At 38.4% G+C, this 13,362-nt stretch overlaps 1 protein-coding gene across 19 annotated transcripts in view; it reads left to right on the forward strand.

Annotated features, from left to right (window-relative positions):
- Nucleotides 1–13,362, forward strand: part of dtna (dystrobrevin, alpha) — a 302,593-nt gene that overhangs the window by 211,567 nt on the left and 77,664 nt on the right. For all 19 annotated transcript variants that reach the window (XM_072570467.1, XM_072570465.1, XM_072570463.1 and 16 more), the window contains 2 exons: nucleotides 1,149–1,315; nucleotides 5,540–5,664. In XM_072570467.1, the coding sequence (XP_072426568.1) occupies nucleotides 1,149–1,315; nucleotides 5,540–5,664 (292 nt within the window). The remainder of the gene's footprint in view (nucleotides 1–1,148; nucleotides 1,316–5,539; nucleotides 5,665–13,362) is intronic.

Here is a 13,362-nt window from a genome sequence, read left to right on the forward strand (position 1 = left end):
TTGGGATGGAACAGTCTGTTAATGGGCTTAGCTTTTGAACTGGACCTGTTGAAAGGATTTTGCAGCTGAACCACCCACTTCATTGGTCAGTAATGCCTGATAATTAAAATCTGCCTTATAGCACTTTTAACGGGAGCAGTGGGTATTAGAGGACCGATAGCACAAAGTCACAGTGCAAGATGGTTGAAACATATGTGCCACACCACAATTATCACTCCTTGATGATCTGTTCCAGCTTCACAAATTCCATATGGCGCCCCATTTAGAGCAGATTTCCTGAGCAAGATTACCAACACACACTTTTTACCAAGGAATGGGAAATCACTGGCAAGTTCCTTGTGACAAAGTCCATTTATTGAATGGCTGGCCTGATATTATTGTGGCAAGAGTGGTCTTTGCTGAACAGGTCGAGGGGCTGCACAGCTAACTTTCACTTCTGGACTATCAATACAAATTCCTTCTACACTTGTAGAGAGACACAAACAGTGCTGCACTGTTTCAATTAGTGTTCTCTCTCAAGACAAAGTAGCTGTTTGATCACGATAAACTCAACAAATGGTTATCTCTTGGATTTTTGGATTTACACTTTCTAAAGTTAAAAAATGGTACAAACAAAATCGTAAGATGTAGGAGCAAGAATAAACTGTTCAGCCCATTGAGTCTGCTCTGCCATTCCATAAGATCATAGCTGATCTGATCATCTTCAGCTCCTTTATTCTGATTTATCCCCATAATCCTCGATTTCCTTATTGATTAACAATTTGTCCATCTCAGACCTCAGTATACTTAATAATCCTTTCGGCAGTTTCACTGCTTTCTGATAGAAGATCTTCTTCCTCACCCATGTTTTACTCAGGCAATTATTTTCTCCTTTGGTGCTGGACATTTCCACAAGGGGAAACAACCTCTCCACATCTGCTTTGTTTTGATTCTCTGTCCTACAGTTCAGCTAGAGCTGGGAGTGCCTATTGACTCACACATACTGGACAATTTGAAATCTACTGCTTTAGAGAATAACTATATTATTTGATCAAACTACATGTAGTAATTCAAATATGCAGTATGTATGCAAAATTAAAATGGCAGGAAGAAATGTTAAGTGCACAAAATAAAAATAGCCTAAATGCTTTTGTGTATTACATCTACAGTCTTCCACCCTGTTGAATGTTCCTACTGCCACAGTGAGAGCATGATGGGTTTTCGATATCGTTGCCAGCAGTGTCACAATTATCAGCTATGTCAGGACTGCTTCTGGAGAGGCCATGCAAGTGGTTCTCATAGCAACCAACACCAAATGAAAGAGTACACATCGTGGGTAAGAAGAGCAAGAAACAATCGCCCAATTCACAACCAATATGTTGTTTCCTTGTTGTTTCCTTGAAAGGTCTAAGTTGTAATCTTATCATTCAGTTTACATTCTCTTTAGATTGGCAAGGCATGTAGTGTGGACAATATTGGTCTGTAATTGTGGTAGATATAGTGATGAAGCTGCCAGCACGTGCCATGATTATACTAAATGGACAGCAACTTTTCATATCTCTACTAGTGCAGTAAAAAATGGAAGTCCAGAAGCTATGTTTCTTTTGATTTGCTTCTCCACAGCCAGATGGGGCCCTCTGCAGCAGCTGCATTGTAATACATTAAATTGCTCTATTTTTCTACTTGCTGTCCCATTAAATATACTAAAAAATAGTTAGGTCTGGTCTATCCAAGTGTAACTGATTATTTTTCCCCAAAGCATGTTAAATACTAATTACTATCAAGTAACACCTCTTGCACTGAAAGTTTACTTTTTTAAGTCTCAAATCTAATTCCTTCAGATTTAAAACACAACCTTTTTTGGTTTATTTAATAGACAGCTCATAGAATAGTCGAGCAATTTAATGTATTACAGTGCAGCTGTTGCAGGGGAGGGTCATCTATCTGTAGAGAAATAAGTCAAAAGAAACATAGCATCTAGATTTCCATGTTTTACTGCACTAGCAGAGAAATGAGAAGTTGCTGTCCATTTAGAGTAATCATGGTGAGTGCTGGCAGCTTCATGGTTATACCACAATTACAGAATCAGATTTAAAACAAATCAAAAATTCAAATAAACCTATTTTACCTTCTCTTTTATCCCATGTTTATTTTCCCTTTTTCATCTTCTACATATGATTACTCATTGAATTAACTATTCTTCCCGAATGAAAAAAATGGAAATGCTACCACAGAAGCCAGTTTACCAACCAGGAATATGCGGTGTGCTAAAACCCACTAGGTCTGTCGTTCCCTACATTCTCTCCATTGTGAAGTTACATTGTAAATGTGAAGTTACATTTACAACTTGCCAATCTGCAGGCAATTTTCCAATAAATAATTTTGATAGATGATTATCAATACATCCACTAATCTTTGTAGCCATCTCTTCCAGCACTCTATGGTGAATGTCGTGATGTTTTGGGGTTTGTCAGTTTGCAGTCCCATTAATTTCTTCAACAGAGCATTTTTACTCAGACTAATTTTTTTTAGTTTGGAATTTAATAGTTTCATGTTGATATCTAATATGAAGGCAGACACAGAATACTTAGTTTTCCAGTTCCCTACTTCCCCATTATTAATTTTTCTCTCTTTGCCTGTAAATCTTTGACTTTTTACTTCTATGAGTTTTTACAATCCATTTTTGTTTCTTGCCAGTTTAGATTTATATTCTCTGTTTTGTTACCTCCTTTGCTGAAGTTTAAGGTTCTCCCAAGCCTTAGCTTCTTAACATCTTGTAGCAACGTCCTGGTTTGATCTAATACTATCTCTCATCTTCCGCCTCGGAACACTTCAGCCCTAGGGCATTGATGTGGACTTCAACAGTTTCCTCATTTTCCTTTCCCCCACCTCACCCCAGTTCCAAACTTCCAGCTCAGCACTGTCCCATTGACTTGTCCTACCTGCCTATCTTCTTTTCCACCTATCCACTCCACCCTCCTCCCTGACCTATCACCTTCATCCCCTCCCCCACTCACCTATTGTACTCTATGCTACTTTCTCCCAACCCCACCCTCTCATTTATCTCTCCACCCTTCACGCACTCTGCCTGTATTCGTAATGAAGGGCTTTTGCCCGAAACGTCAATTTTACTGCTCCTCGGATGCTGCCTGAACTGCTGTGCTTTTCCAGCACCACTAATCCCTAATACTATCTCTAACTTTCCTTGTAAACCATAGCTGCCTTGCTTTTCTTGTTGGTTATTTTTTCCTTAAAAGAATGCATGTTTATCTAAAAGCCAAGTATTAATTTTTAATAGCCATTGTCTGTGTATCATCAGAATTTTCAATGCACAACCACATTCCTCCTCATATCTCCATAATTGCCCTTGTTTAAACTTAGGAACTGAACAGTTCTCTGCAAAATAATGGTAGCCAAGTACCAAGGAGCTTTCAAAATGGTAATTGATAATACACTTTTTGTTAAATTATTGGCTAGATAAAAGTTCAAGAATGTCAGGGAGGCTAGGAGAAATGGAAGTAAATGGACTGCACTATCACAGGCTTAATGAGCGATTAGGCACAGTCTGAAATTTATACTGCTATCACTCTTGACTTGCCCGTTTAATTTGGTGCATTCTAATATTTTCCTCCCTTGTCTGCTCCACCCTGAATCCACACTGAAATATCAAAAAATCGTCAATGGATGGCTATTCAACTGTTGACGTTATTGCTGGTTAGATTAAGCTTGTACCCGTCTGATAACCACATTTTTAAGCAAAAGTAATTGAACAACAGTTGACAATGGACACTAGTATTCCCAACACTCAAAAACACAAAGCAAACAGTGCACCCTGAACTGCAACACTGCTGCAGATCAGTTGACTAATACACAGACTAAGATCAAACTTGTATTTCTCTAGTTCAAATGGTTCAGTACCAACCTTATGACATTTATGACTTCAATGAAGGACCCAAATGTATTGTCACCAAATTTGCTGAAAAAAACAAAGATACATAGGATAGCAAGTTGTGAGGAGGACACAAAGGGATAGATTTTCAAACTAGAGCAAAGTAGTGAGAGTTTGAGATTACCCAGTTTGACAAGTTTGCATCAGGAGAATGTTCCTGAACAGGCAGGACTTCTGTTTTGGAGATGGCAGGTATAACTGAATTTGGGCCTACTACCTGTCGAAATATTTTGGAGGAGCTGCCAAGATGGGTTATCTACTGGCTCAGTGCTCTGGGACATTGTCCCAATTGTTCTCTTTAATATTATGTCCTCTTGTCCCCATCTCTTGCACTTCTTCTTCTTCTCATATGCTCCCCATGCCCCATCGAATGACAACCTATATCCTTCTACTCACTTGGTGGCCCCTCATGCCAACCTATGCCCATCCACCAAATCTAAGTGGCTCCTCATCGTCTCTGTGCAAACCTGTGGCACTACCCAGTATACCTTCAGGATAGAATGAATGAATGCAATGATAGCAATGACAACTGTGAAAAAAACATTAAAAATCCTTCATTCATTTTTTGATAAACAATTTTACTACAGCCCTATGCAAGTGTCCGTCATCTAGACATTTAATTATCAATGGAATAAACTTACAGGAACTTGACTTGGCTGTGTAAGTGTATGTTGTGCAATTGACAGAATTGAGCTAAGAGGAAACTGCCATTCAGCCATTCAAGCAATGTTTTCTTTTGACAGCAACTATTTTAACAGAATGAAAGATATCTGGACTCTCACCTAGTCTCATTATCCTTTCTTGGCCACTAATTACATCTTAATAATTTGAGTACAAAACTATTACACTTTTCTTTGTGTCCCATTTAAAGTAACCATTATCTGAATGAACAACAGAGTGGAATGAGCGTATGTAGAATCCATATGGAGAAAGAATATCGCCGACAAGGACTTAATGGACCAAAGGGTTGTTAATGTGCTGTAATAGTTTATTATTCTGTAAAATAAACCCTGGGGCTAATATGAAACGCTAAGGTTACAACAAATTAGAGATGTGACAATGTAGGGGAATGGATCTAGGTGGGTTACTCTTCGGAGGATCGGTGTGGACTTGTTGGGTTTAAGGGCCTGCTTCCATACTGTCGAGATTCTAATTCTAATTCTAATTATACTTGTAGTTAAGATTTAGAGGCATTTAAATAAATGTCATGGCTTTTTGTGATAATTATTTTGCATAATGGATTAATTTTGAGGACTGAATCCTGGACCTCAGCAACTGTGTCCAGGCAGCAAAAAGACTGTGGTAACAATAGCAAAACCCATTCTAAATGAATGTTATAATGCATTGTGTTTGATAGCAAATGCAGTTTAATAGACAGTAGTGGTGATAATATGCCAAATAAAGCTTTACCAATTCTGGGCCTTTCCTATTAGTTGAAGATGATCACAAACAGGTCCTGTTTGGTGCTGTGAAGGAAAAGAAAGAAGGAGGATAAAATAAATACATGTCCAGTTGCACAGTTTAGTAGCTTTTGTTTTCAGAAATTGTGGTGCTGTTTTGATATCTTGATATTCTGTATATCTATGTTATCTTTACCATCATTATTCCCAGAAATCCCCTGCAAAGAAGCTAACCAATGCACTTAGCAAGTCTTTAAGTTGTGCTTCCAATCGAGAACCTTTGCACCCAGTGTATCCTGAACAGCCTGAAAAACCGCTAAATCTGGCACATATTGTGTAAGTATATGTTGACCTTTTCAGCTTTAAGAATTAATTTCCTAAGCTGTTTCTCAACAGCTTAATGAAGGAGACACTGTGGAGTGGATCTGTTTCTAAATGTATTTACAAGGAAAACTTAGCTAGTTACCAAATTTGGTAACAACGTTGCATCTTTGTGTACTATCAGCTTTTTCTATCAACATTAGAAACCTGTACTGTAAATATCTGGTCAAGAGTTCTCCCCATCTTCTGAAGCTGCAAATGAATGGCCCAGGTTTTGCACTATTAATGAAATCGAAGCTATCAGCATTCTTACATAATACTTCACTGAAAGGGTTGGGAATATTTAGAGGCTGTACCTGTGTAGAATAATGTGGAAATACTGAACTTACTACACGTGATTCGATGCTTCTCCAGAGGGTTGTTATGGGAACACCTCAAAAGGGCAATTAATGAGAAACCTGAATTGATGAAAATGTTCATTCTTCCATTTTGAATCTCACTGTGTAAACCCTTGGCAACTGTCATCTTTTTGAATTAAATGTAACTGAATTTATTACAGTGTACTAACTTCATTGTTCTTTTGTGTTTATTCATGGGATTTAGGTAGTCTTGATTAGATGATCATTTATTGCTTATCATCAGTTGGCCTTGAGAAGATGGTGATGAGCAGCCTTCTTGAACTCCTGCAGTACTTGAGCAGAGCCATGAGAATAGATTATAGAATAGTACAGGCTCTTCAGTCCTTGATGTTGTGCTGACTTTTTATCCTACTTTAAGATCAAGTTAACTGACATACCTTTCATTTTACTATAATCCATGTGCCTATCCAAGAGTTACTTAAATATCCCTAATGTATTTGACTCTACTAGCACTGCTGGCAGTATATTCCATGTATCTATCACTCTGTCTAAGAAGTTTATTTCTGATATCTCCCCATAACCTTCCTCCAATCACCTTAAAATTATGCTCCCTCGTGATAGCCATTTCTATCCTGGGAAAAACTCTCTGACTATCCACTCCATCTATGCCCCTCTTCATCTTGTACACCTCTATCAAGTCACCTCTCATTCTTCTTCACTCCAATGCGAAAAGCCCTAGCTCCCTCGACTTTCCTTCATAAGACATGCCCTCCAATCCAGACAGCATCCTGGTAAATCTTCTTTGCACCCTCCCTAAAGGTTCCACAACCTTCCTATAATGAGAACTGAACACAATACTCCAAATATGGTCTAACCAGGGCTTTGTAGAGCTGCAGATGTGTGTTGAGTCATGGCAGAAAATTTATACACAGCAAACCTTCACAATTGACAATATGATGGTGACCAGGTATATCTTTTCAGCAAAGTTGATTATTATGAAAAACTCTGAACCTGAAAATTTAATTTGACAAGTGTGGAGTCTGATACCCTCAGAAAAGAAAAATAATGTTTTAGTTTTTTAAATGTGTATTTCCTGCTATGTCACCCATGAGGATTCTTTAGTCTTTTTGACAGAATAGTTTAATCGCTGCGTGTCCTGGTCACAAACTACACAGTTCCTCTGAAGAAGCCAAAAATTCTAAAAGATACCAGGAGAATAGAAATCCCCATGACAGATCTGTTAAAAACCTGGCAGTAACTGTGTGGGAAATGAGCATAAAAGGCATTCTTTACCACTCACAGCAAAATCCACACCAATCAAATCCAGAACAGGACATGTGGTTGAAATGAGAATAGAAAATGCAATGCTTCACTTAACTATTAAAGCTACTCTGCTATTCAAATCATTACTGTAACATTGGAAACTTGTTCTTGGTCCACTTCAGTACCTCTTAAAGAAAAGGAATTTGTTTGTGAACATATTGAATTTATAAATGAATGGAACGTTCTGCATTTAATTATTTGCATTTTCTTACAATGTCTTTGCCTTTGTTGCTGCACAGAAATGATTATGGGTAAGTATTGTTTTACATTTGTATTTAAGTATTTTCTAGAATAAATAAACCTGAGATATATAGTAATCAGTTGTAGTGTAGAGTAAACATGTAGCAAGCACTAATGAGACTAGACATGAAATAGTGGCCAGAAAGCTTCCAAGGAAATGGTGGCCCGTACATGAATAGAAAAGTCAGGGGTAATCCTACTTTGGCCATCTATGGGAACTATGTCTGGATTTCATGACTGTCAAGCAACTAATGATCTGCCAATGGGGCTCTTTAGGGACCGAGATGCCTCTTTCAAAATCTGATGGCAAATTGAGGGCCAGCAACTCTTTAGTCCCAGCAATTATGATAGAAGCAGTGGCCACTGCTGGGATTGTATACAATCCAGAGAAACAACATGGATACTACCTCACAGGATGAATGTAGTTCTGAATATTTTCCTAATCAACCTGTTCAGTGATGTTATGGAGTATATGGGACTTGAACCTGGTCCTCCTGGCTCAGAGGTATGAGCATTACCATTGCAGCAAAAGAGCTGTGCAATATGTGCTGTTCTACTCACTGGAGACTGTCAGGGATGTTCGAACAAGTGGATTGAAAGTAGTTAGTGAAGGAATTGCTGTCTTCTTGGACCACAGAGTGCCCAGCAGGAGGGTCTGCCCCTGAACATACATGGAAGCCTCCAGGGTTTAACAGGCAACCGACCCACATGATAGTGAATCCCCTTTCCTTTGTTAAAATGCCAGCATTTATTGGTAGAGGCCTTCAATCGGCATCTCAAGGGCCTCAGTTGGCTGTTGGACTTGAGTGCCTTCTACTTCATTCCCCAACATTGGCAAATATTATGGGGGCAGAAATGCAACAAGCACCTTGCAACCATTTCACCTCTACTTAACTTTTCAGTCTCCTCTGCATCACAGATCATTCCTCAAGGACCCATAAAATCCTGACCAGTGTAACTTTTTGGTTGTCTATCAAATCCTTCACAGTTATTATGCTAGCAGTCAGTTAGTTAATCCATAATTTATTATATGAAAAGAAAATACTGTACATTTCAAATCTATTTTAGATTTTACTGTCTTCATTGTTCTTTACTATAGTTACAATTTTTTGTATCTTACTTAGACAAAATGTGTAATTTGTTTTGATACCCAACCTGGAAAATCATTGAACCAAACTTCATTGGATTTTTGCTTCAGATAGTTTAAAGATAGCAGCATTTTTAATTATTGTGTAATCATGATTATTCAGAATGTAAAATATTCTGCATTCCAATTTTGGGAAATTTGTAATTTCCTATTTGTTTGAATTTCCTCATTTGAATTGAAGTGTATAATGGAAAACATGCAGTTGGATTTGCCAACAAGGGAACAGATTTAATGTTTTAAAACTTATAATTTTTATGTTATCTTGATAAAAGTTTGAAGTATTTACTCCCTTCCCAAAAATTAAGGGGGTATGAGGTTAGCTTCCTAAGTATTAATTCCACCCAATCATAAAATTGTATAATATTGAAGCACAGATAGAGGCCATTTTAGCCATTGTGCCTTTGGTCATCCTTTGATAAAGCTATCCAATTAATTTTACTCCCATGCTGTTTCCCCATAGTCCTATAATTTTATAAAAGTATCTTTAGAATCATGGAATTCCAACAGTGCAGAAGCAGGCCATTTGGTTCATCGAGTCAACACTGACCCTCTGAACAGCATCCTACCTAGACCCACCCCCTACCCTGTCCCCATGACTAATCCACCTAACTTAAACATCCCTGGACACTGGGCAATTTAGCATAGCCAGTTCATCTAACCTGCATATCGTTGGACTATGGGAGGAAGCAGGAGCACCCAGAGGAAGCCCACGCAGACATGGGGAGAATGTGCAAATTCTACACAGACAGTCATCTGAACTGGAATTGCATCTGGATCTGGAATGTTATTATGGATACTGCTTTCACCATCCTTTTAGCAATCACATTCCACATCTTATGAACTCATTGTTGCCAGTCACTTCAAATCTGTCCACTTTAGTTTCAAACCTTGGGCTACTGGAAATACGTTTTCCTTGTTTATGTTATAAACATATTAATGATTTTGAACACCTTTGCCAATTCTCCACAATGTTTTTTGCTTTAAGTAGACCAACCCCAACTACTTCAGTCTTGGCACGTAACTGAAGTTCCTCTGGTAAATCTCTTCTGCATTCTTTCCAAAGAAGGTCCTGACATTCCTCTTAAAATCAGATGTCCAAAATTGAACACAACATGTTTCAGTATTTAAACAGTGATTTGTAAAGCTTAGTATAGCTTTCAGATTTAATCTTCTTGCTTTTGCTCTGGATTCCATGTGTTTTTTTATGGCCTGCTTTCACCGTGTTCTGCCACTTTCAAAGACTTGTATAATTTCTATCGGCCGCCATGCTCTTTTAAATTTTTACTTTGTTCATATTAACTTCCTTCATTCTTTCATCCAAAATGTATCATTTCACACTTTTATTAAATTACATTTTCTATATTTGCTCATTTTACTAGTCTGCTCATGCTCTCCTGAAGTTTATTACTGTCTTAGAACATAGAACATAGAAGAATACAGCGCAGTACAGGCCCTTTGGCCCTCGATGCTGCGCCGATCCAAGCCCACCTAACCTACACTAGCCCACTATCCTCCGTATGCCTATCCAATGCCCGCTTAAATGCCCATAAAGAGGTAGAGTCCACCACTGCTACTGGCAGGGCATTCCATGAACTCACGACTCGCTGAGTAAAGAACCTACCCCTAACATCTGTCCTATACCTACCACCGCTTAATTTAAAGCTATGCCCCCTTGTAATAGCTGACTCCATACGTGGAAAAAGGTTCTCACGGTCAACCCTATCTAAACCCCTAATCATCTTGTACACCTCTATCAAGTCACCCCTAAACCTTCTTTTCTCCAATGAAAACAGCCCCAAGTGCCTCAGCCTTTCCTCATACGATCTTCCTACCATACCAGGCAACATCCTGGTAAACCTCCTCTGCACCCGTTCCAGTGCCTCCACATCCTTCCTGTAGTATGACGACCAAAACTGCACACAATACTCCAGATGCGGCCGCACCAGAGTCTTATACAACTCCTACATGACCTCAGGACTCCGGAACTCAATTCCTCTACCAATAAAAGCCAGTACGCCATATGCCTTCTTCACCGCACTATTTACCTGGGTGGCAACTTTCAAAGATCTGTGTACATGGACACCAAGATCCCTCTCCTCATCCACACTACCAAGTATCCGACCATTAGCCCAGTACCCCATCTTCATCGTTCTAAACTGGACTTGCAAGCTTTTGTAGCATACTTTGAAACTTTATAATACATCTAAGTTCAGGTCATTGATATAATATCAAAAACAGCAGTAGTCCTTAAACCAATTCACAGAAGATACTGCTTCACACTCCAGTTTGAGAAATGGTCATTCACTATTACTTAATGCTTTTTATTCCTTAGCTAGTTTTTTAACCATATTTCCAAGTCAGAATGATGAGTGACTTGGAGGGGATCTTGCACGTGTTAATATTCCCCTGTATCTGCTGCCCTTTGTCCTTCCAGATGGTAATAGTTGTGGGTTTGGAAGTTGCTGTCGAAGGATCTTTGGTGAATTTCTACAGTGAATCAAAAGATGTGGAATGTAGTGATCCTTCCAATCAGCCTTTACTTACAACATTCAATCAAATGAGCAACTTTGTAAATCCAACACATATATTTTTCTGTGAATGAGCAAACAAATTGAGAAGAAAGATCAACTAATAGTTGCCATAAATCCTAAACTAGAGCAGTGCTCCAATTTCCACTATGGTCTCACTTCCTTGAAATCCTTACTGCAGAAGATTAGGGAGACCTCCATTTGCAAATGACCGTGTTCTATTTTGGGTTGACTTCTCTTGCAGCCAAAGTAGAAATGAGAAACTTCAAGTTTTCAGCTGATCTGAAGTAACTTTTCTTGGTGATCTTGTAACTTCTCAACTGCAAAATTGTGATGACTGCTTCTACAAGCTTTTAATTCCAGTAACTGTATGTGTATTGGTTGACTGTTAACAGGTAATCTCCCTATCCTGCATCACTTTCCATTACTTACATCAATTAAGTGATGCTAACCATACACTAGTTCTAAACATAGTTTTATTATGGGTCCAACTATTCTCACATTGCCCGAGTTTTGACCCCAATACCTGATCAGTAATCTTGGCTATTGAATTACTTGTGTTTATGAAATTTAGGTCCATTCTCTGCCTGGCCACTAGATGGAATCTTTCATTATGAAAAATAGTTATAGTTTTGTGATGTTCATATTTTCTATGATCTTCCCATAGAGTGATGTGAGCATTATTAAATTATAGTTGCTGATGTTGCATATGTTAAATCTGATCAGGAAGGGAAAAATCACACAAATAGGAAAGGGAGAGAAATAATAATAGGAAAGGATGGAAAAATGGTTGTATTAAGAATGTGGAATACCTATGCCTCTATACATGACAGAGTTTCATCAGGTCTCATAAGCTACAAATTCTGTTGTAAATTATCATAGATATTAGTGTATAATCCCCCATGAGAATAAATGTCCAAACTATGGTGGCAGTAATCTGAGACTGCATGATAGCAGTTCTTGGCTTGCTTCACAACAAACTGTGATTTAATGACTTCGGTCTCAGCTCCCCCGGCAACATTCAGCAGTTGGATGGCTTCTGACTGTTCTTCATGGGATGCTGTGAAATTGACCATTAGATGTAGCATGATGGTTGAGTCTACAGGTGTCAGCATGGAGTTGGTCACCAACTCTAGGCTAGAAATGTTGTTTTCTATCCATGTTTAGTAGGAGCCAGATTTTTCCTTGCTCTTTAACAGTGATACAAGGTTCTTTAGTAGATCTTCCAATGTCCTGAACAGTTCGATGTACTTACCCATCAGCCATTTACTACAGTTAGTTCTATCACCTGAGTCTACTATTTCCCACTGCTCTGACTGCAGACCACTCGTACCAAGTAACTCACTGGATGCATAACCAGCCTCTAAACTGCCCCTTTAGGTTATGCATTATATATTTTCTATTGGTTTGCCTATCCCAAATTTTCCATGAACTAAGAAACTTTGTAGGCCATTTAAGGAGTCATTTAACAGTTAACCACAATGCTGTGGGTCTAGAATCACATCTTGGCTAGACCAAGTAGGGATGACAGATTTTCTTTCCGAAAGGATATTAGTTAAACAGTTTTTTTTAGTCTCAATAAATGATAGTTCCCTACCTGCACTCGTGGTTGCAAATGTCAAATCAAATGATGGGTTTCTTATTTACTCCTCAGTCTCTTCTCCCTCTTGACTTTCATCTGCCAGCACCACTGTCTGACCAAGCTGCAGATTATATATCTGCTAAAGTCAAAATGACCCTCTCATGATAGTTGGCATTTAGCCTATCTTCAGAGGCATAAAAATTCCATACCAGTATTAGTTGTTCCTTTTTACTGTTATGCTCCAAATAAAATAGTCACAACCAAAAGAGAATAAAAGGCATGCATCCTTACGAAGTACAAAGGACTCCATCATGATGCCTCCTTGCAAGGTCTCATTATAGCATTACAAGAATCTACTTTCTGATGCTGTCAGTTACTCTCAAAACATGCAGTTAGTTTTGGTAATTTTGTCTTTAATACAAAATTAACAACGTTAACATTGTCATGTACACACACTCTTAGTAGTCTTTCAAATAAATCTAATGGCAATTATACCCTAATTTTGTAGCAATTGAGACAGCCATAAATTCCCAC

This window comes from Chiloscyllium punctatum, chromosome 5, assembly GCF_047496795.1.
Source record: "Chiloscyllium punctatum isolate Juve2018m chromosome 5, sChiPun1.3, whole genome shotgun sequence".
NCBI lineage: Eukaryota > Metazoa > Chordata > Chondrichthyes > Orectolobiformes > Hemiscylliidae > Chiloscyllium > Chiloscyllium punctatum.